Source organism: Cervus canadensis, chromosome 5 (genome assembly GCF_019320065.1).
Source record: "Cervus canadensis isolate Bull #8, Minnesota chromosome 5, ASM1932006v1, whole genome shotgun sequence".
NCBI lineage: Eukaryota > Metazoa > Chordata > Mammalia > Artiodactyla > Cervidae > Cervus > Cervus canadensis.
In genome coordinates, this window is record NC_057390.1 from 35,731,518 (window position 1) to 35,752,034 (window position 20,517).

The 20,517-nt window shown below is 44.6% G+C and overlaps 1 protein-coding gene across 3 annotated transcripts in view; it reads left to right on the forward strand.

Annotated features, from left to right (window-relative positions):
- The window catches only part of SPTBN1 (spectrin beta, non-erythrocytic 1), a 201,085-nt gene that overhangs the window by 88,701 nt on the left and 91,867 nt on the right, over positions 1 to 20,517 (forward strand). Inside the window, exon 1 of one of the 3 annotated variants that reach the window (XM_043468566.1) lies at positions 1,819 to 2,389. The exons of 1 other annotated variant lie outside the window; for it this stretch is intronic. In XM_043468566.1, coding sequence (XP_043324501.1) covers positions 2,281 to 2,389 — 109 coding nt within the window. In that variant the 5' untranslated portion in view covers positions 1,819 to 2,280. Of the gene's footprint in view, positions 1 to 1,818; positions 2,390 to 20,517 lie in introns of those variants that run through there. One more of the 3 variants, XM_043468565.1, reaches the window with a different exon arrangement.

Genomic DNA, 20,517 nt, shown 5'->3' on the forward strand with positions numbered 1-20,517 from the left:
GCCTGTTAGGAGGACATTTTCACTTCTGCCCTCTGTAGCTTTGATGTGATATGTAGGGGGCAAAATCAAGTTTGCAAAAAGTACTCCTAATTGTGAATACTATGATTACTTTTAGGGCATTTTCACATCATTCCCTCGGTAATCTTGTGGGTAGGCATTAATTATCCCTGTCTGACAGTGGAGGTTTATAAAGAATCCAGGGTTTCTTTTAAGGTCATAAGTGATTAAGCGCCTTGGCCAGGACTAGAAACTCAAGTCTTGGGAATCCTCCTCAAGTGCTTCTTCCAGGATCCCACATTTTGCCACCTTGCTGTCAGTGTTTTGAACTACAGTAAAGTGGCTTTAGAAAATGCTCTACCTCTTGAGGAGGAATAGCTTCGAATCCTGGGCCTGGGTTTAGCACGCTAAAGGTTGACACTGGATGTATTAAAAACCCAGCAGTGTGGATGGGAGGAATGGGGGTTGTTCCAAGTTAAGCAGTTAGCTGGATGCTGGGTTTGTTTTAACTTTAGCCCTGAATAGGATGCAGTTGCTTGAATTACAAGTGCCCTGGGACTGAAGTAAACCTGTGGTGGAGGTCCACCTCTTTAGTGCAGATTGGAATCACTTAGGAATGAAATTACCTTCTTCAGCAAGTATGGCTGCAAGGCTCCACGCTTACAAACCCTAAGTTTGTAATTTGTTGTCTGCCTGTAGTTACTAAAAAAGGGGGTGGCTGGGCGCGGGGTAATTAGGGTCAGTTATTTTCCAAGAACACATTTTGATCACTGTTCTATGTTGGGGGCTTCCCTGGTGGCTCAGGCAGTAAAGAAGCTGCCTGCAGTGCGGGAGACCCGGGTTCCATCGCTGGGCCAGGAAGATCCCCTGGAGGAAGGAATGGCAACCCACCCAAGTTTTCTTGTCTGGAGAATTCCATGGACAGAGGAGCCTGGTGGGCGACAGCCCATCGGGTCGCAGAATCGGACACAACTGAGCACCTAACACAGACACAGACATTTTCTATGTAGAGGATTTTATTTTGGGTTGAGATTGGTGGGAGAGGCTGGGGAGGAGAGTTTTAAATTCCTGAAGAACTCAAAAATTGAAAGGTTTCATTTTAAAAATCACAATAGGATTTGAGCGGGGTTTCTTTTATCTCCTCACTGGTTCCTCAGCTCATCCAGGTCAGTGATCCCGGAGGTGTTTACCTGTGTACCCTTCTCCCACAATGCCTTGCAACACGGTGCTCCCAGAAATCTTGCGTCGAGTTACTGTTACGGGGCTGGTGTTACCCAGAGACCCTCCGCTTAACATGGCGTGCTGGCAGCAGAAGCCTGCCGAGAAGATCCTTTCGTGAGACTGAACTTACAGCGCTCCCCCCACCCCCTCGCTGTATCCCTACCCGGAGCCCAGAGGGAGTTTGTTTTACTTTCACCCGCCGCCGCGTGGTCGGCGCCCGCGCGCTGAGGACGCCGAGCGCCCAGGTGCGCGGTCCGCGTGGCCTCCTCAGACGCTGCCTAGTGGATGAGCCGCCGCGGCCCGGGACCTGCGCGGCTCCTGACCCTCCAGGGCCGCCTTCTTTTCCTGTGATAGTAATCGGAGACTTTTCCGTTACGTGAGGCTCTCAACAAAAGATTGTAATTCCAGCAGCTTTGTTCGGGAAGGTACCACCGCGGCAGGCGCGTCCTGGGCCCGGCCTGGGGGTCGGCGGCTCCGCGGCGGCCGGTGGGTGGGGGGCCGCGGCCCGCCGGCCTCCCCCGCGCCCCTCGTGGTACAGCCTGCGTTTCCTCTACAATGCTGTTATGCTAATCAGGTGACATCACCGCCCAGCGCACGGCGAGTGGCTCCTGATTAAATTACAAACCGGCGGCCGCCACGGGCTGCGGGGAGGAGGTGTGTGCGCTGCGCCCGCGAGCTCCCGGGCTCGGCGACTAGGGCATGCTCAGGATTGGCCGTATTTTAAAAAAATTTTAAGTGGGACTTGCGGCCTCCCTCCCTCCGCCCTCCCGCCCCTTCTCGGTAATTTATTTCAAGCCTAGAGCCAAGGGCCACAAAAGGAAGGAAAGCCACAGGAATTGGATGCGTGAGTGACCGGGCTAAGGTGGACTCTCCTGCGGCCAGCTTCCTATCAGGTCACGCTGCTGGACTTTCACACCGGCATGGGGCTTGCCTAAGGTCCAGCCCTTTTCGCCGGGGCCGAGAGCCAGGCGTTGCGGAAGCCGCTGCGTGCTGAATGGGGGTAGGAGGGGGCCGGAGCGGGATTTCCACCGTTCAGCCCGCCGGGGCGTTACGTTGGGCATAATGGAATTGCAGAGGACGTCTAGCATCTCCGGGCCGCTGTCGCCGGCTTATACGGGGCAGGTGCCTTACAACTTCAACCAGCTGGAAGGGAGATTCAAGCAGCTCCAAGGTAAGCTCCGCACTCTTAAGGCCGGGCCTGCCCTGGAGCCGTGCCTCCGTGGGTTCTGAAGCTTTATTTGTGCCATATGGTACGTGACCCTGCTGAAGCCCGGCGGCCGCACGCCCAGCCCCAAAGCCTCTGGTTGGCTGCAAGCAGCCCATGCACTACTTAAAGGAGACGGTTTCTCACTCGACTCCAGAGAAGCCACCATTTGGAGTCTACCTCTCCAGTTTCCTTTGGGCTCTCTCGGTTGTCAGGTATCTACTACCCACAGCACACACATTTTCTTCCTTTTTAACTGTCCTTGCATTTCAGTAGACCAATGCTAATAGGCCTACTAGTATGCAAGTATTTGATTCCAGGACGCCTGTATCTCCCAGTCCCCAGCCTCTTACCTCTGGGAACCTAAAGGTGTAAAGTGCACTGCTGGACACCCTGTAGCACAATGGCAAAGGGGAGGAGGGAGTGGTCTTTTTGTTCCTAAGCCTTGGGTAAATTACAGTTTTGATTCCGGAGCTTAATTTTAACTCTTTTGATGTTTTGTGTTGGGATAGAGCCTTCCCATCAATTTAGTGGGCTATGTAATTTATAATGAAAACCAGTTATTGTCATTCCAGCGCTATTGGGTTGGATTAGTTGGATCAATTGCAGGTTTCTTGGAGTCTTTATTAGTCTCAAACAGTTGAATGAATCTAATATTTTACTGCACATATTTTTATGGGCAGCACTTTGTGGGGCTGATGGGCCTGCAGCCTGCGGCTGGGGTGGGCCTTGCCCTTGGCGGTCCCTGCCCTGCCAGCAGGCCTGGCTGGTGGAGTCTCCTAGTTGATGCATGAAAAAGGATTCATAACTGAAAACACAACTCCTTCCATTAGGAAGCCCCCGGAATCAGCAGTAGACTGGAAATGACTCTGGTGCTCTGAAAAGTAGCCTTTGCAGACCTCCTTTGTGTTTCTTATTTTAACTCCTCTCAGTGCCACAAATGTGGTTCCTGTGAGGAGGAGGAAGGAAGGAAGCAGCCCAGTCTTCCAATGTTTTCACTGGAAGGAGCGGGGAGGATATATTTCATTCACAGGTTTATTTGTCTTGTGAAATAGTTGACAGTAATGACACTCTTCTGGAAAACAAGAGGCAGAACAGGACGTGATTTTAAACATTAGCTAGGCTGTGCTGCATTCCTCTGGCAGTTAGCTAAGAGGAAGCTCCATCCCCCCTAGGGAACAGTTGTGGGTCTTTGCCTCCTTCCTCTCCAGCTCTTCGAAGGTAGAATTTGCTTTTGGGTGCAAACTTAGCGGGGCAGAGCTGGAACTTGCAGGTGGAGACTGGAGGGGTTGGGTGTGTCCGTTATCTTCTGGGTGTGTGATCAAAGGCCCCAGTTTGAAGTTTGAGGTTCTGAGAATTCAGAATGCACCTCTTCTTCAAATGACCCTTTCTCCCCACTTCATTGTGTCATACTGCTCAGGAGAAAACACCACAGGGTGTCCTCGACTTGAAAACCTGTTACTAAAAAAAAAAAAATAAAAAAAAAATAAAAAAAAAAAAGAAAACCTGTTACTAAGGTCCAGTCAGCACCCTCCTGTAGTCTCAGGAGAAATACAGAACCAAGGTGAAAATATACAGACGTGTGGGGAGGAGTGTGCCCACAGGGCCACCCATAACAAAAGGCTGTTATTCTGAAAGGTTTGAGGACGGTTGTAAAACTGCTCTCTGAAGAGGGTGGAGCTAACACACAGGAAATGTCTTAAACTGTCCTCTCTAGAAAAGTAAAATTTAAAGTTAAAAAAAAAAATCAGTGTCCCTTTGATAGTTTATCTCATAAGTGTTTGCCAAGGAAATTCCTTCAAAAGGGATGAGCTTCACATTTTGTGTGGTGATTTTTAAAAAAAAAAAAAATGACCTTTGTCCCCTAATTTAGTTCCAGATAGCTTTCTTATTTCTAAATATCGTGGTTTAGAAGTTGCACAAGTTTAGTGTTGGTATTTCTATAACAGAAAACCACTCGTGTTGAGGAACTGAGAAAGGGTGAATTAACTCCCAAGTGTGGTGAATCCCAGGAGAATTACAGTTGGCATCGTCTTTCGTTCCCCAAATGGGATTGATTGCATTTTAAGCAACTTGAGGAATTTTTTTGATAAAACTTTTCCCCATCCCCATCTGCATCCCCTGTGTGGTGTATATTACTAGTTTTTTAGTATTTGTAGTTCTTCCTATCATCACATCTTTGATAACATATAGATTTTGTCTGCTGATTTAATTTTGTTCATGCCTATTAAGCAACCGTTTCCCTCTTTTTAATCTTTCCTAGTACTTCCAACCCAATACTAGCAAACAGTGCCTCTGAATCCATATTGATTTTTTTTTTCCAGTGCCTTTTGTACTAACTTATTCATTTAGCATCTATACCTGAGAGTACTGTGATCTTGTAGGAGATATTTCTGCATTTTTGTTGATTTCAAATATTTTCACACTGGATCCTAAAAATCTCAGGAGGGACTGACTTTTTATGTTCTCACATAGGGAAATACAGTGTTATAAAATGAGCTGGGTTTTTTAGATAAAGTAGTTTATAGAGATTTATCATAAGTAAATAAGTACGATTAGAAACAAAACCTCACTGACTTAAGGGACTGAGATCTCTGTCACACTGATGCTCCTGACAGAGGCAGGCCCTTCCACCTGTAATGGCTTCAAACATTAACCACCAGCACACACCTGACAGACACAGCACTGCACACTGAGATCTCTTTTGAATTTTTCACCTGTAAGATCTAGTTACCACCTTTCTCAGAATTTGTTCATGTAGCTTATACAGTTGGATTTGTTGTGTTCTTTTTCTTTGTTAAGTAAGAGAGGACTGCTGAAACACAACAAAACTCAGCCTCACATGTTTTTCAAAAATGTGTTTGTAGTAGCAGAGAAGTTCATGATGATACCTTTTCTCCAGTTTCACATCAGCTAGCTTCCCTTCTTATCAGCTGGATACTCCTGCTCCTCCCCTACTCAGAACCTGTCTCGCCTGCCTCTTGCATAAATTAAATTCCAGACTCCTTAGCCTGGCATTCAGGACCTTTCTCCAAATGGCCCCAGACCACGAAATTCCTATACCAGCTCTTACATTCCTACCGAATAAATCTTCCAGGTGGGCGGCCTGCAACTCTTCATGAAACCCAGCCCTGGGTTTTGCCTTCATCATCTACTTTCTGCCTCAAAGGCCCCACCCTTCCATTTACCAATAGAAATCCTTCCTACAGTTATGTTTTTTAAGACTGTGCTTACATTCTATTATTCCAGAAAGCTGCTCCTTGTCTCCTCTGTTGAGTTGGTGGGAAAAAGATTTCATGGAGTGCTCACCATGCATCAGACACGTTAGTAGGAGCTTTGTCTATATCTTATCTTGTGTGCACACCTGTAAGGTTTTTTTTTAAATTGAAGTATAGTTGATGTACAGTATAAGTCACTGAGTCGTGTCCGACTCTTTGCGACCCCATGGACTGTATAGTCCATGGAATTCTTCAGGCCAGAATATTGGAGTGGGTAGCCTCTCCCTTCTCCAGGGCATCTTCCCAACCCAGGGATTGAACCCAGGTCTCCCTCATTGCAGGCGGATTCTTTACCAGCTGAGCCACAAGGGAAGGCCCGTATATAAGTTACAAGTGTGTATGGTGTAGTGATTTGCAGTTTTTAAAGGTTATTCTCCAATTATAACTACTATGAAATATTGGTTCTGTTTTCTGTGTGTTACAGTACATCCTTGTAGCCTTCATCCCTTATCCCTATATTGCCCATCCCTCTGAGGTTTTAAAGGTAGAGTGAAATTGCTTATTCCAGGTACCAGGCCATAGTAAGCTCAGGCTGCATATTGTTATTCTCAAACTTTCTCCTCCCAGACTTCTAGATACTTAGATAAATTAATACTTAATTTCTGCAAAAAAAAGAAGAGACAAGGTGACCTTGTGAAGTGCTTCCCTCTTCTTCCTACCTGCCTGCCCCCTCAGAGCTCTGATCCTATCAGTTCTGGCTGTGGAGTTGTAACGAGGACAGAATCTAGTTGAAAAACATCAGAATGAACTTTTTTCTGCCTCTTCATCGCGTCCTGACCCTGACGTCCAGCGCCTGACGTTTCTGGAGAAGGTACTTTGTCTTAGCGGCCTTGGTTCGTGAATGTTTCCGACTTTCTGGAAGGAGAAATGGAGAAATCCCGCACCTGCCTCTGTGCCATGATGGGGCGCAGGCGCAGCTGCGGCCGTCGGAGCGCGCCACTCTCAGGTTTAGTGCCTGCTGTCTCAGGGTTGCCTCCTTGAATTTCTTCGTCTTTTGGTGTTGATTTCTAAGCTGCTAGGGAAAGAATATTGCTGCTTTATGCCCAAGGGTCATGAGGCAAACGCATTCTTAAGTTTCTAAAAAGAACTTTCTAGTTTGTTATGGTACCTAGTTGTTTGTCTTGTGTGATTTCATAAAGCTTATAGAGAGATGATTGCTAGGTTTACAGCTGCTTGTCATGAAGAAAACTTTTAAGTTCTTAGATATAAAGTAGTAGCCTTCAAATACTTCTCATTGTAACAGTGAAGAGAGTTGGTGACAAATGATAACCCTGGTTGGTGGGTGGGTGGGGAGCAGCAAAGATTTATAAGAACATTTCTGTGTTTACTGAAAGCATAAAAGATTGGGGTTTTGGTCTGGATACCTTCCAATATTGTACTATTATACTATAGATTTTCTAAGCCCAGATAACTATGTGGGACAAGTCATCAGTTAAAATTATTTTCACCAGTTTGCTAGAGTTTCAGCTTAAAATTTAGAAGTTCCTAACAGATTCATGAATTTTAATCCTTTTTGAGTGATGTGCTGCTACTGCTAATTATTAATTTTTATAGCACTTTAATATGTACCATCTTGCTTAATTAACTAAATGAGATTATTCAGAGTACCCAGCATGGGATCTAGTACTTTGTTGTAAATAAGTGGGCGTTTCCTTGGTACTAGTAATAATCCTGTGGGGTATTCTTTTCCTTTTTATAAAGAAATTGATAATTGGGTTAATCAACCAGTATGACGCTGCCTCTCCCAGAATCCAGGTTTTCTTTTTTGTTTGTTTCTTTATTTTTTAATTGGAGTATAATGGCTTTACGTAGAATCCAGGTTTTCTGACTCCAAGTTCAGTCTCATTCTGTAGGACCATAGATATTGTGAATATGTTCTGGTGGCATGGGAAATTAACAAGTCCAGAACCGCTCAGATTTCCGAACATGTGACACCCTTAAATTTTGATGAGCTTGAAACACTGATTCTTTTAGCTTAAGTCCAGTGTTTGACTGGGATGACTGTTAAAAGGACTCTTGGAGACTAGTTAGGAAAAAGGAGGGACATAGATATTCCCTTTGAGGAAAAGATACCTCTTCTCTTAAGGGAGTAAAAGAATGGGACTGTAAGCATTGTGGCTCAAGGAAGCTTTTTGGGTGACTGTTGTTAAGTTGTCTCCTCTTATACTTTGAACCTAGAAAGGGGTTTGTCTACAGCCCTGCTGCCTCCTGCTCTGTGTTCATCCCTTTTTGTGATTTCCTTTTGCCCAGTTGGCCCCATGCAGCTGCCCTAGGCTCCCCAGAGTCAGGCCCTGATAAGAGATCTCCCTGCACAAACATGTGGGATTTGACTCTAGCCACCCTTCCCACCTCCAGCTTTTCCTACTCCTTGCTCCACAGTATTCACGATTCCCTAAAATTTCCCTGCATTTTCCTGGCTTTGAGACCCTGCTCACCTGGTCTCTTCCCCTAAGAATTATTTCTTGTGTCAGGATCTTTTTTTTTTTTTTTGAGGTTCCATTCAGATGCCACTAAATTCTAAGTATTCCTCAACGGAGAGGTGATCAGAATCTCTTCTTGGGTTCTTTTCCTTTAAGATTTAAAGTCTAAGTACTTGGTAATTCTTTTGGGATTTTCACATCCTGCCTTTGGTTACAGTTTGAGGATCTGCCTCTGCTTGCTTTACATTTAATGAAGGCTGGGAGGGTAAAGATGAAAGTCAGCCTGTCTTACCCGTAGCAGTCACTAAATATTTGTTAAAGGAGTAAATGAATGAAGATAGTATTATGAACTACATTATGGCAGTGGTTTTCAAAATGAGGTTCCTAGACCAGCAGCAGCATCATGACCTGGGAACTTGCTAGAAATGTAAATTCTCAGGCCCTGCTTCTGACCTAGTGAACCAGAAACTCTCAGGGTGGGGCCTGTTCATAGGTTTTTTAAAAAATTATTATTAATTTATTTTTAATTGAAGGATAATTGCATTACAATATTGTATTGGTTTCTGCTATACATCAAAAGAAATCAGCCATAGGTATACATATGTCTCCTCTTTCTTGAACCTCTCTCCCACTTCTTAGCCCTCCGCATCCCTCTATGTTGTTACAGAGCCCGGATTTGAATTCCCTGAGTCATACAGCAAATGCCATGGAAAATACACTACCATACCTTCAGAGGTTTTTTTTTTTTTTTTAATTAATTAATTTATTTATTTATTTTCAGTGGGTTTTGTCATACATTGACACGAACCAGCAATAGATTTACACGTATTCCCCATCCCCATCCCCCCTCCCACCCCCCTCTCCACCCGACTCCTCTGGGTCTTCCCAGTGCACCAGGCTCGAGCACTCTTCAGAGGTTTTTAACTAGCCTGCCAGGTGACTGTGATGCACACTCAGGTTTGAGAAACACCTTCTTACTGGATCATGTGTACCCTCTTTGCAGTTTGGGGGTGGAAGGCTTTGGGAAGAACAGGCTGCATGATTTGTTCCTAGATATCAGTAAATATTGTTATCTGATTTGTTACCAAAGAATGAAGAGTTGGGAGAAAGTATGTTTTAGAACAAAATTGTGTAGTAGCGGAAAAATATTTAGCTAGTCAGGAATGAGCTCTACCGTGCTCAACTAGAGGAGCTGTTTAGCATCTGCAGGCCTCAGCCACCTCATGACTGCCAAATGGGTTCAATCATGTATCAAGGCTTCAGTTTTCAGGGAACCAGAGCTTCACAGCCATTCATCTGTTCCTTCTAGAATCACACTTATGCACATTATCAAAAATACACCAGGTAGATCCCAGCTGTTTTTAGATCTTAGTGCCTGGGCTTCCCTTGTGGCTCAGCTGGTAAAGAATCCACCTGCAATGCTGGGAGACCTGTGTTCGATCCCTGGGTTGGGATGATCCCCTGGAGAAGGGAAAGGCTATCCACTCCAGTATTCTGGCCTAGACAATTCCATGGGGTCGCAAAGAGTCGGGCACGACTGAGCAACTTTCACTTCACTTCTTTCTCCCTTTTGCCTGACAAGCTTCTATCAACTCCTTGAAGCCTCAGCTATGAAAAAACTAATAAGGGGGGGAGATAAGTGATAGAGGCATTGTAATGCCTTTTTTACACTTCAGTATTTTTTGCTTAATTGGCTTAATTAAAAATCTGGCAGTTGTTTGTATATTATGGGTGCAAAGGACTTGTCATTTAAAAGCAAAGTTGTTTAGTTGCTAAATTGTGATTGACTCTTTTGTGACCCCATGGACTGTGGCCCACCTGGCTCCTCTGTCCATGGTAGTATTCTCCAGGCAAGAATACTGGAGTGGGTTGCCATCCTCTTCTCCAGGGGATCTTCTCAACCCAGGGATTGAACCCGCGTCTCCTGCATTGGCAGGCATGTTCTTTACCACTGAGCCACCAGGCAAGCCCATAAAAGGCCAGTAGTTGGTTACTAATCTACGCTTTTTTTAAGCAAGAAGACTCCTAAGAAGTAAAATGATAAAACTGATTTAAATAATATAGGGCTTGCTTTTGGTTCTGTTTATTAATGCGTAATACTTATTGATTGCCTGCTTTTCAGTAAGCTGCTTTCTCTGGTTAGGAAGCCTGTGAGAAAGCATGGTTCAGCTATGCTGGAAATGCCGGCCGAGCTGACTGATGAGTAGAAGCAAGTGGAGGAATAAACATGTTCTGGTGAGAGCCCAGGTAGGCAAAGCTCAGAGTACAGAGTGAGGGAGGATTGTTAAGAGGGGTTCTAGAGGCCAGAGGATGCATGGTGCTGTAAGTCCAGTCAGGAAACTGGGAAGTCAGGAAGGCAGTGGGAGACTGCTGAAGGATTTTAAGTGAGTGACTTGTTCTGATTTCTTTCTCCTTAAGGGAAGGCTGGTCTGCTTCCTGAGTGTAATAATTGTCTTGGAGGGTGGGTGATGGTCAGGTGAGGATGTCGAAAACCGCTTAAGCTATTGCATTTGCTGTGAGGAGAAACAGGAACAACATAACCTCCCTGAATTTTGAACTGCAAGGTATTTAGAACCTTATTACTCAGTGTGGTCTGTAGATGGGAATTTGTTAGAAATGCAGAATCTCAAGCTCACACCCCAAACTCACTGAGTCATAATTTCATTCTAACAAAATCCCCAAGTGGTTTGTAGGCACAGCCAAGTCTTCTAAGAAACAATGTCTTGGAAATAAACTCTGCCTGCTCCTCTAGCCCTTGAGCTGGGAAGGACGTTGCCTAAAGAGGCTGTGACCCTTCTAAGGTTTAACGTTTGTGTTTCATACAGAGTCTGCTTTAAAGGAAGGAGTTTTGGGGGTGTGTGTTTTAAGTAAACTGGATTATTTTTACTTAACTGTAAAAATAATATAGTATCTAGATAAATAATAGTTGATTAAAGCAATTTATTATTATCCTAGGAGATTACAGGGCTTTAAAGCATGGTTGGTTAATTCCTAACTTTATAAATCTTTGTAGAATTTGGCTAGGATTCTCTTACTTGACAATCCTGCAGTTCTAGACATTTGTGAGATTTTTTAAAAATCCCGCAAGTTTCTTTTCATTTATCCATTTGGTGTTAATGGAGAATTAAAAACATACTCTGGGCTACCTTCTCTAAGTTCTTCCAAAATTTCAACATGGTGTCCTAGGAAGTAGAAGCTTATTAAGACCATTCTTGCTTCATGACTTAAACCTTTTATATATTTTTAAACTATTTTTTTAAGCAAAAATACCCCCTCTCTCCCACACTCCATCTTAATAAAATAATCCTAATTAAATGAATGTAAGTGTTCTTATAGTTGGTTAGACTTCAGTCCAGTTTCATATATATCAGACTTACCTAGCAGTGCCTTTAGGTTTTGGTGTTAAAGGTGGATTTGAAATACATTAAATATCTGTTACTTGATAAGTGCTTATTTCCTGTGAGCCTGCAGGTGAAGCTTTAAAATGACTGGTTATTGATTAGGTAGAGGAGAAAAAGCACCTGCTGAAACTTGTCGGCCAGAATTTTTCCCTCTTAGAAGAAAGAAAAGGGGTGGGGAGAAAAGTGACTTCTGTTCTTGACTGGCTTCCGTCCAGAACCTTTGTGACCAGGGAAGGGGCGTGGGTACTGAGAGAGCAGTAGTCAGGAGGTGACTCAGATGGTGTTCTTTCAAAGGCAGGGTTGAAAGTTATTAATAGACAAAGCTTAAAATGTTTAGTTGTTCTTTGTATTACTTCAAAAACTTTTTTTATATTTATTATTTCATATCCATATTAGGTCACCTCCAAAAGGAATACAAATGAAAGAGTAATCCTGTAGTCCCAACAGATCTTAACTTTTTGAGAGTTCTTATCTACATACAGTTTAACAGTTATAGTCATTATGTTTTGATTTTTTACTTATCATTATATCATACACTTTTCATATGTGGTTATTTCTATGCCTCTTGCCAAATTGCTTTCCAAACCAGGGCAATTTATCTAACAACCCAAGCCTACTGTCTCTGCTATGGGGTGGGGTTAATACAAGTTCTTTGTAACAGGATTGTAGGAAGAATAAGGGAGATTGTCCATGGAAACTGTCCCGGCACATAGTGGGCCCTCAGTAGTCAGTGACAGCCTTTATTATTACAGGTCTAGGTGGGAAGGCAAAGCAGTACCCAGCAGGGGCGAGTCTTTTGAACCTGAGTGCCTCAACCCCCACCTCCACCCCGAAACCTGCTCTGGGTGTGGCTTCCTTTACCAGGTTTAGAAAAGTGTCAAGTTTGCCTGAAAATGCACCCAGCCGAAACACAGCCTTTTATGTTCCCCTTTAGAAAGTACACGGGGTTGGCAGCAGTCTCTTGAACCTGGTGACTTTTGATGTAGGTTGAAGACACAGTAGTGGGGCCTCTTCCGAGTTCATAAAAAGCATGCAGGGCAGCTAATGCTGCGGCCAGAGCGTCCACCCCATCGTCAGAAGAGACTACTGTAGCCAAACTCACATTAACCGCCCTCTGTGGATTGTTGAATGCCTCTTCTGTGTTTGCTTTTGAAAGGCCTTTCTTAGCCTTTCTCTCTCTCTCCCCCAACCTTGTTTTCAAGCAGTATAGGACCTTTAAGTCGCAAATCCAGTAATCACACACAGTAGCATGGAGACACAGGCTGGCCTATATTTGGTCTCACAAAGGCCCTATGAAAGCTCTGGCCTTAAAGTCTTTTTTTAATGCTTAAATGATGCAAGTGGAAAGTTAATTTGAGGATCACTGAGGCACGCTTCATTCATGAAGAATGTGAGCAAAACATAAAAAGTCTGGAGGCTCTGTTCTTCTCTGGTGGCAAGGAAATGAAAAAGGCTGTGTCATTACTTGGGTGAATTTTACGCCCCTGCTGAGGGTGCAGTTGTGTTGGAATTTTGGAATGAGAGCTGTGGGTTTAAGCACAACCAGTTGCAAAAGTGTGTGTGTGTGTGTGTGTGTGTGTGTGTGTACTGCCTGAAATCCTTATGCAAACCATAGACATTATTTTGGCCACACTGACAGGACTGACAGGCAAAAATCATGGTTATCCCTTGGAATGTGGCCTTGGCATTTTGAATTAGGTTTTCTTTTTTGCTTTTTTTAAAGAGAAACTTTGAAGGTCTGTTTTAAAGTGGATGGAGCCTTTGAAAATCTGCCTAGTCTGTTTGAACTGTTAAATGCCAATGAGTTTCTGTACATTGCTAGCTTGAATGTATAGTGGTTGAGAGGTGAATACAACTTGAGTGCAAAGTATGTTTTTGGTGCTTGAAACATACTTTTCCTGATTCCTATTGAGGGAGACGTTTATTCCTACAGAGGTTTAAACGACTTGCTATTAAAAAAAAATCCAGCCTTACAGTGGTAGAGGGAGATTACGTGTTATCTGCGAACAACTGCCAAGCAGATGAAATCCCAGCTGCACTCAGCCTGTGGTGGAAGGTGGGCAGCAGCAGCCAGGGGAGAGCGCTCAGGGAAAGTGGTCAGAACCTGGAGGTGGAGAGAAAGGCTGTCGTGTTCAGAAGTAGAACATTTTCTCTGTCATTTCAGAAACACAAGGGTGGTGGAGAGCACACGGGCTGTGGATTCATAGAAGCCAGTATTCACATTCTGGCTCCACTAGGGACCTCACTGAGCCCCATTTTCTTCATCTATAAAAACTGTGAAGAATAAGTAGCCCCCGGAGTGGTTGGGAAGCTTGAATTAGTATTTTGTCTAAACGGTGACGACTCATCCTGGTTTGACAGACCCTCCCAGTTTAGCACTGGGTGTTCCACATCCAGGGCATCACCCCAAGTCCCAGGCAGGCTGGGCGCTGGGTCACCCTAACTGTGTATGAAGGCACCTGTTATTATGTATGGAGGACAGGGATGATGTCTCTGTGTGTATGTGTTAGTTCATCCCTGCATTCCTTCCTGGTGCTTGGCACATAAACAGATGTTTCACGAATGAAGGAACGTATGAATGGATGAGTAAAGGAAGGAAGGCAGTGATACCTATGGAGTTGTTCTAAAGTGAGTTAGCAGCTTTTCTTCTGTGTTGCCTCTTATTCCCTAAGAAGAGGTGGCCTCATGGGCCACATGGTGAATAATGTGTTGAATGAAAGAATGAATCACTCACAGTAATGACTTTAGCTCTATGACATGCCTAAATTATAACTTCAGGAAGGGCTTATCTGGATCTTTCTCCTTTTTTGATAAAGTGAATTTTGGTAAGATGCTCGGGATCTCCCTTAAGTAGCCCCCGTACCCTGCAGGGCGCCTGGAGACTGACTGAGCTTTGCTGGGGAGGAGAGGAGAAGGGTGCCCACAAGCACTACTACAGTGCTTGCAGAGAGAGGAACTGGTGCCTGGAAATTAATGTAGGCATGAGGCTGTCTCTTCCTCTTGTGGTTTTTCTCTTTCCTTGACTGGGCAGCTGAGAGTAGTTGGACCAGGAGAAAAGTTTAAGAGTGACACTAATACACAGCAGAAGAGGTAAAAGCGCACCCTGAGAGACCGCCATCCATTCTTCTAGGTGTGGCAGCCACTCAGAGTTTTACATTGTATGGCTGTAAATAAAACTCATGAAATGTCTTTCTGGGAGTGATGTTGCATGAGTAATGTTTTTCTAGAAGACAGGCGGTTAGTAATACTCTGAGCAAATAAAGGCAGAGCCTCAGAAATTTAGATACCAGATAATATGCAAGCTTGGCCTCTGAAACGGAAGAAACAGCCGTGGAGAAAAGTCGTTTTGGCCCAAGAACTACTACTTCCCAACCCTCAGTGCCTTCCAGTTTCTACCCACCCCCCACCTCCCCACCCCCCCCCACCCCCCGCCGAAAAGAAAGAAAGGCACAGTTTTCCCCTGTAAATATATATGATTTTGATTTTGAGATAGGTTATTTTTTCACTGGACACACAAGGAAGCAATTTTTAAAAGTCATACTTATTCTGCAGTGGGCTTGACTGTAGCTGGGCTTAACTAGGAGTTAAGTCCTTGGCCCCAGAACCACACGCACTCTTCATCAGGGTAGTAAATTCACATGGCCCTTGAAGGGAGAGGGTTGCAACGGAGGGAGGGACACTGGACCCGACTGCCTCTGTGAGGATTTGCCCCCACCCCCCGGTGTGCTGGTGGTCAGAGGAGAGGGCAGGCCCAGATGTTCATCCCAGCCATTGTCACCAAGGGATTCTGAAATGACCTCTCTTACCTCATTTTCCTATGAGCTCATAGTTGTCTGCACACATAAATTGTGTCCTGGGTCCTGGCTCCCCCTTTGTTTGATCAGGAGCCGCTCTGATGCTCACTGCTTTTTGGGAGAGGAACGTGAGGCCTAGGTGATGCATCAGTTGATTTGGGATCCTCTCTCTTTTTCTCCCCACCCCCACCATGGAAATTCACACTATAAGTCATCTGCTAAGGTTCCATGCATGAAAAACCCACAAACAAACTCCTATTGGAGCTGGAAACCTGCTTATTAGAATAATGAATGGCGTTACTCAACCACGGTTGAGCTTTCTGCCTGATTCGGGCCTCTGTCTGTAGTTCCTTGCTAGGCAGTGGGGTATGGTTTCCATCCGTGTCCTCAAGAAGCTCAGAACGAGAGACAGGAACACCGTCTTCGTAATAGGATTTGATTGGGTGTCTGTGAGGAAGGGGAGTTGCTTTGTCCACCTGCCTAGTGGAGAACACCAGCCCTCCCCAAGCTTCCGGGGTTGCTGTAAGAATCAGTTCACATGGTAATGTACAAACTCCGTGTGAAAAATGCAAATTCATAATCGATTCTAAGAAGTTTTGGGTGAGAAAACAAATGGCGAGACTCTCATGCTCAGATCTACTCAACTGGCCTGGTGTCCCTGGAGGACAGAAGCAGAGACCTTTCAGTAACAGTAACCTAACCGTGCCATTTATCATACACATTACCTCATTGCGCTCGTGAGAGAACGCAAGAGATGGGCACAGATGTTATCTCTGTGCACAGGTGAGGAAAGCAAGCCTTGGAGAGATGAAGCAACTTGCTCAGCGGCAGACAGCTAGTATGCAGTGGGCCTGGCAATCACACCTGGCTGTGTGTCCACAGAGCCCTCCTCCTCACCGCCTCTCCAAGATCGTTATCATCCCGAGAGGATCTAGGTGTGGCAAGGTGTGGAGGGAGCAGTTGGACCACATCTTCCAGAAACAGCCCACATGGTTTCTTGTCTGCTTTGAAGCATCTCTCTCAACACTGGCTCCTCAGAAAGCGTCCTCCCCTCTGGGAGTGAGATTTATGATGTGGTTTCCTGCCTCCTGCCTTCGGAGGTCAGCGCTTCTGCCCCAGGGTCAGGAAGCCCCTCTGCTGCTGGAGTCACTGCCCACCCTGTGTTCAGTATGGGTCATGCCTGTGTCACCCTGCGGTGAGCTGGGGTGCTGTGAGTGCTGTATCGGTGTGGTCTGGTTTGGAATTGGAGCTCACACCCTTTCCCTCATGTTGTTCATGAGCCTGCTAATGCCGGTGATAGAGAACTTCAACCACAAGCTGCTTTCTCTTGCCCTGAATGTAACTTTAAAAAAAACGTTTTTGTGGGCTTTCTAGCCTAAGGTCTAGGTATAAATTAGGTGCCGTCACCTACAAAGGATTTACCTGTCCAGTAGCCCTGTGAGATAGGTGGTATCACACCTGCTGAGCAGATTGAAGAGCCTGAGGATCAAAAAGGTGCAACGAGGTGGCAAGGTTCTTATCCAGCATGTGGCAAAATGAGTGACTTTGGGAAATTCTGTAGCAGGAAGGAACCCTTTTCAGCATTTCTTTGAGCTTAAAGCATATGCTTTTTCTAAATAGGCGGAGGCCAATAGCACGGCTTGTGTACATGTCTGTCAGCACAGAGGTGGACTGCATTGATTTTTATTATTGTTTTTAATTTTGTTTGAAGCCTGTATTCAGTCATTTTTATTTGAGATCTCGCCCAATTTACAGGTGTTTAAAAGTGTACCATTTAACCTAGCAACAAATTGAACACACTGCTTGAAAACGGAAGGCTCACTAATAGTTTTCTCATGTGTCAATTTCTGATAAGACTATTGTTATTGCTGAGTAAATCCTTCCATTAAAAACAGTGTAATCTGCTGATTTGCTTATCATTAATATTTCAAGGGGCATAACATTCTGGGGACGGGTAATGTGTCTGCCTGTCTTAAAGTAATGGTCCTCAACTCTTTTGGCACCAGGGACAGAATTTGTAGAAGACAGTTTTTTCACAGACTGGGGTTAGGGGAAGGTTTCAGGATGATTCAATTACATTTATCACACACTTTATTTCTATTGTTTTTACATCAACTCTACCTCAGATCATTAGGTATTAGATCCCAGAGATTGGGGACCCCTGTCTTAAAGGACAGAGCTAATGCTCACCCACATATGGATACAGTGTTTGGTAAATGCAGTTAGGCTCTTTGTGGGGTATTGAGCCATGTAATAGCATAAATTCAGGTGATTTTTCAGCCTTGGCATATCAGGGTCCTTTTGAATGTAGTTACAGACATGGATATAGATCCACTGCTAGTACTGTAGGGCATTGGATCCTGAGTTGTTGGCCATGAAATACCTGCAGCCAAGCCTCTCTTGTGATACAGTGGTGTGGTGGTGACTCAGTGGCAACCAGACTGCTCAGCTTCCTATATACCAGCAGCTCACTTGAACCTGCCCACAAACCTCTGAACAGAAGGGAGAAGGAAAAACATGCTCACCTACATTTGGAAAACTGGGTCCCAACACGCCTCTGCTTAGGCCGTCATGGAAACCTTGTATTTCTTCTTCTTCTAGGTGAGATAGGAATCGACCTGTAGCACTAGAGAAACATGTCTGGGTGGGTGCTTAGGACAGCTTCCAGAGCCTGGTTCAGTTCAGGTTATGGCAGCAGAGTTGGAGGGAAAGGTGGATATGTTGATGGCCTTTGTTAATTCCTGTCATCACCCAGATCTGTCTTTTTTCTGCTGCTCCCTTGGCTCAAATAATGACTTAAAGCTAGAACATTGATGGGAGGTTTTGAAGATCAGAAAAATTGCTCTTGGCTCTAGTTTCTTTATTTTGGTGGTAAATATTATTATCTAGAATTTGTCTTGAAAATTCAGCTGAAAGTCAGTTGCTTAGAATGCACTCTAGTTGTTTTCCCAGTTCATACTGGTGGTTGTAATAGAATAGCCTGCGCCTCTTAATTAATAAGAATAAGGGCTATGGAGGGCTTCCCTAGTGGCTTAGTGGTAAAGAATCCGCCTGCCAATGCAGGAGATGCAGGTTCCATCTATCAGTGGAGAAGATCCCCTGGAGAAGGAAATGTCACTCCACTTCAGTATTCTTGCCTGGGAAATGGACAGAGAAGTCTGTTGGGCTATAATCCATGGGGTCACAAGAGAGTCAGACGCGACTTAGCGACCAAACAAGAAGTTCTGTGGATGAAGGCGGTTAAGTGTTTAGAACACCTTTATAGGTCTGAAATCGCTAAAGGAGCCATTGAATCCATTTACCCATTCAGTCTGTAGCAAGCACAAATGAACAAGTTACAGTACTAATAAGCAAACACTAGAGACACAGGACTCAATGGACATGAGTTTGAGCAAGCTCTGGGAGTTGGTGATGGACAAGGAAGCCTGGTATGCTGCAGTCCATTGGGTCGCAAAGAATCAGACATGACTGAGCAACTGAACTGAGAGACACAGAGGTATAAGAAGGTAGCCACTGTCTGAAATTATGTTCTGAAAGAGACTACTTGGTGGAAAGTGGCATGTGTTCAGAGACATGCAGGTAACATCCCTGGGTTGTGGGATCTGAGAGAAGCTTTTTGTAGGAGTTGTCATTTGAGCTCATGACCGGGATCAGGTAATGAGGTGGTGGGTGCCTAGGGGTGGGAATGGGGGTTCAGAACCTTGAGGTATGTTGGAGAGCCTGGACCTCTGCCTCAGATATGATGTATACATTTCAGTTATTAATGCTTATTATTTTTAGTTGGGATTTTTGCCTCCTTTTTGTTAGCCAGCATTCAGCTGATGTTGGCACAGGTACAGGGAATCAGGTGCCTAGCAGCTGATGTTGGTGAAATGACCTTGCACATGCAATTTGCATCTCACTTCTCTCACCTCTTGGGAAGGGTTATTACATCATCATTGAGTGCAGATTTAAGGGCCCCTGCAAGTAGATGCATGGAAGGTGCTACTGGTCATCCATGATAACTTTCATTTCACCAAAAGCTCCTTTGAGGTCCCGCCAGGTAGATGCCCACTGCCAAAAACATGCAAGCGTTTCTCACTACTCTGTTCCCTGGCTCACAGGATCAGTCCAGTAGTGGAACATACAGGCTAGTGAAGAAAGGGAAAGCAAAACCAGCTATATATCCTGTTGCAAAGAGAGAAGAAAAGTAGGTCCCTCCTTACAGTCTAGCCTAGCAGTGGTTGTGGCTGTAATGGTAATACAGCTAAAACCTCTTGATCTGTAACCCTGGGCCAGCACAGTTCTACAGTAAGTCCACTGCATGTGTTGATTCACAGGCTCCTTCCAGCATCCCTGTGAGATGAGAATCATCTCCGTTGTAGAGGTGAGGAAACCGAGGTGTAAGAGACCCTTAGCCCAAGGACACATAGCTAGTGAGTGGTAGAGTCTGCATCCCAACCCAGGCAGGCTGCTTCTGGACTCTGAATCCTTAGCCCTGAGCTGTGCGGCCTCTCAAGAGTATTTCCCACATGATGAGTGAGGCCTGTGCCTGTGTAGGTAGATCTTGGATTAGCATTTGTTAAGACCTGGGAAACCTTGATGTGGTGAAAGTCATTGCCAACAAGTTGAAATTCCTGATCCTATTCCAACTGGTAAGGATTTGCTGCCTTTTGCTCTTCATTGGCAGCAATAGTGAGGGGCAGCATGATAGATGTGATACAAAATTCAAGCCTTGCTTAATCTTGAAAGACTTTGTTTCCTTTTCTTTGATGGTAGTTTACTTTGGCCATTCTGTCAGAGTAAGAGGAACTGAGCTGACAGTGCAGACTCTGAATTTTTTCCCCAGTGGTACAAGTTATTCATCACCGTATCATAAACTCACCATTTCTATTCTTGCAGTATTGAGTTTTTGTTGTTTAGATATTTTGGTTTGGGTAGTGGTGTTTTTTGTTTGTTTGTGCCTGGTATCTTGCTAGTATACAAAATTATTTGTAAAGGAACTTTGAGAACATAGAATGGACACCAGCCCTTAAGTATTACTGATAGAATTTTGGAGTTTAACACCTGATATGGACTCCTTGGTGCAGGCTGTACAGAAGGTAATCCTGGAGCAATTTTCAACAGCAATGGCATTACCTAGGAGCATGAAATTGAGCCCAGACCTACATTTTAAGTTCAGATTCTTGAAGTTGGCAGATTTTTCTTGACTTTAAACATTTT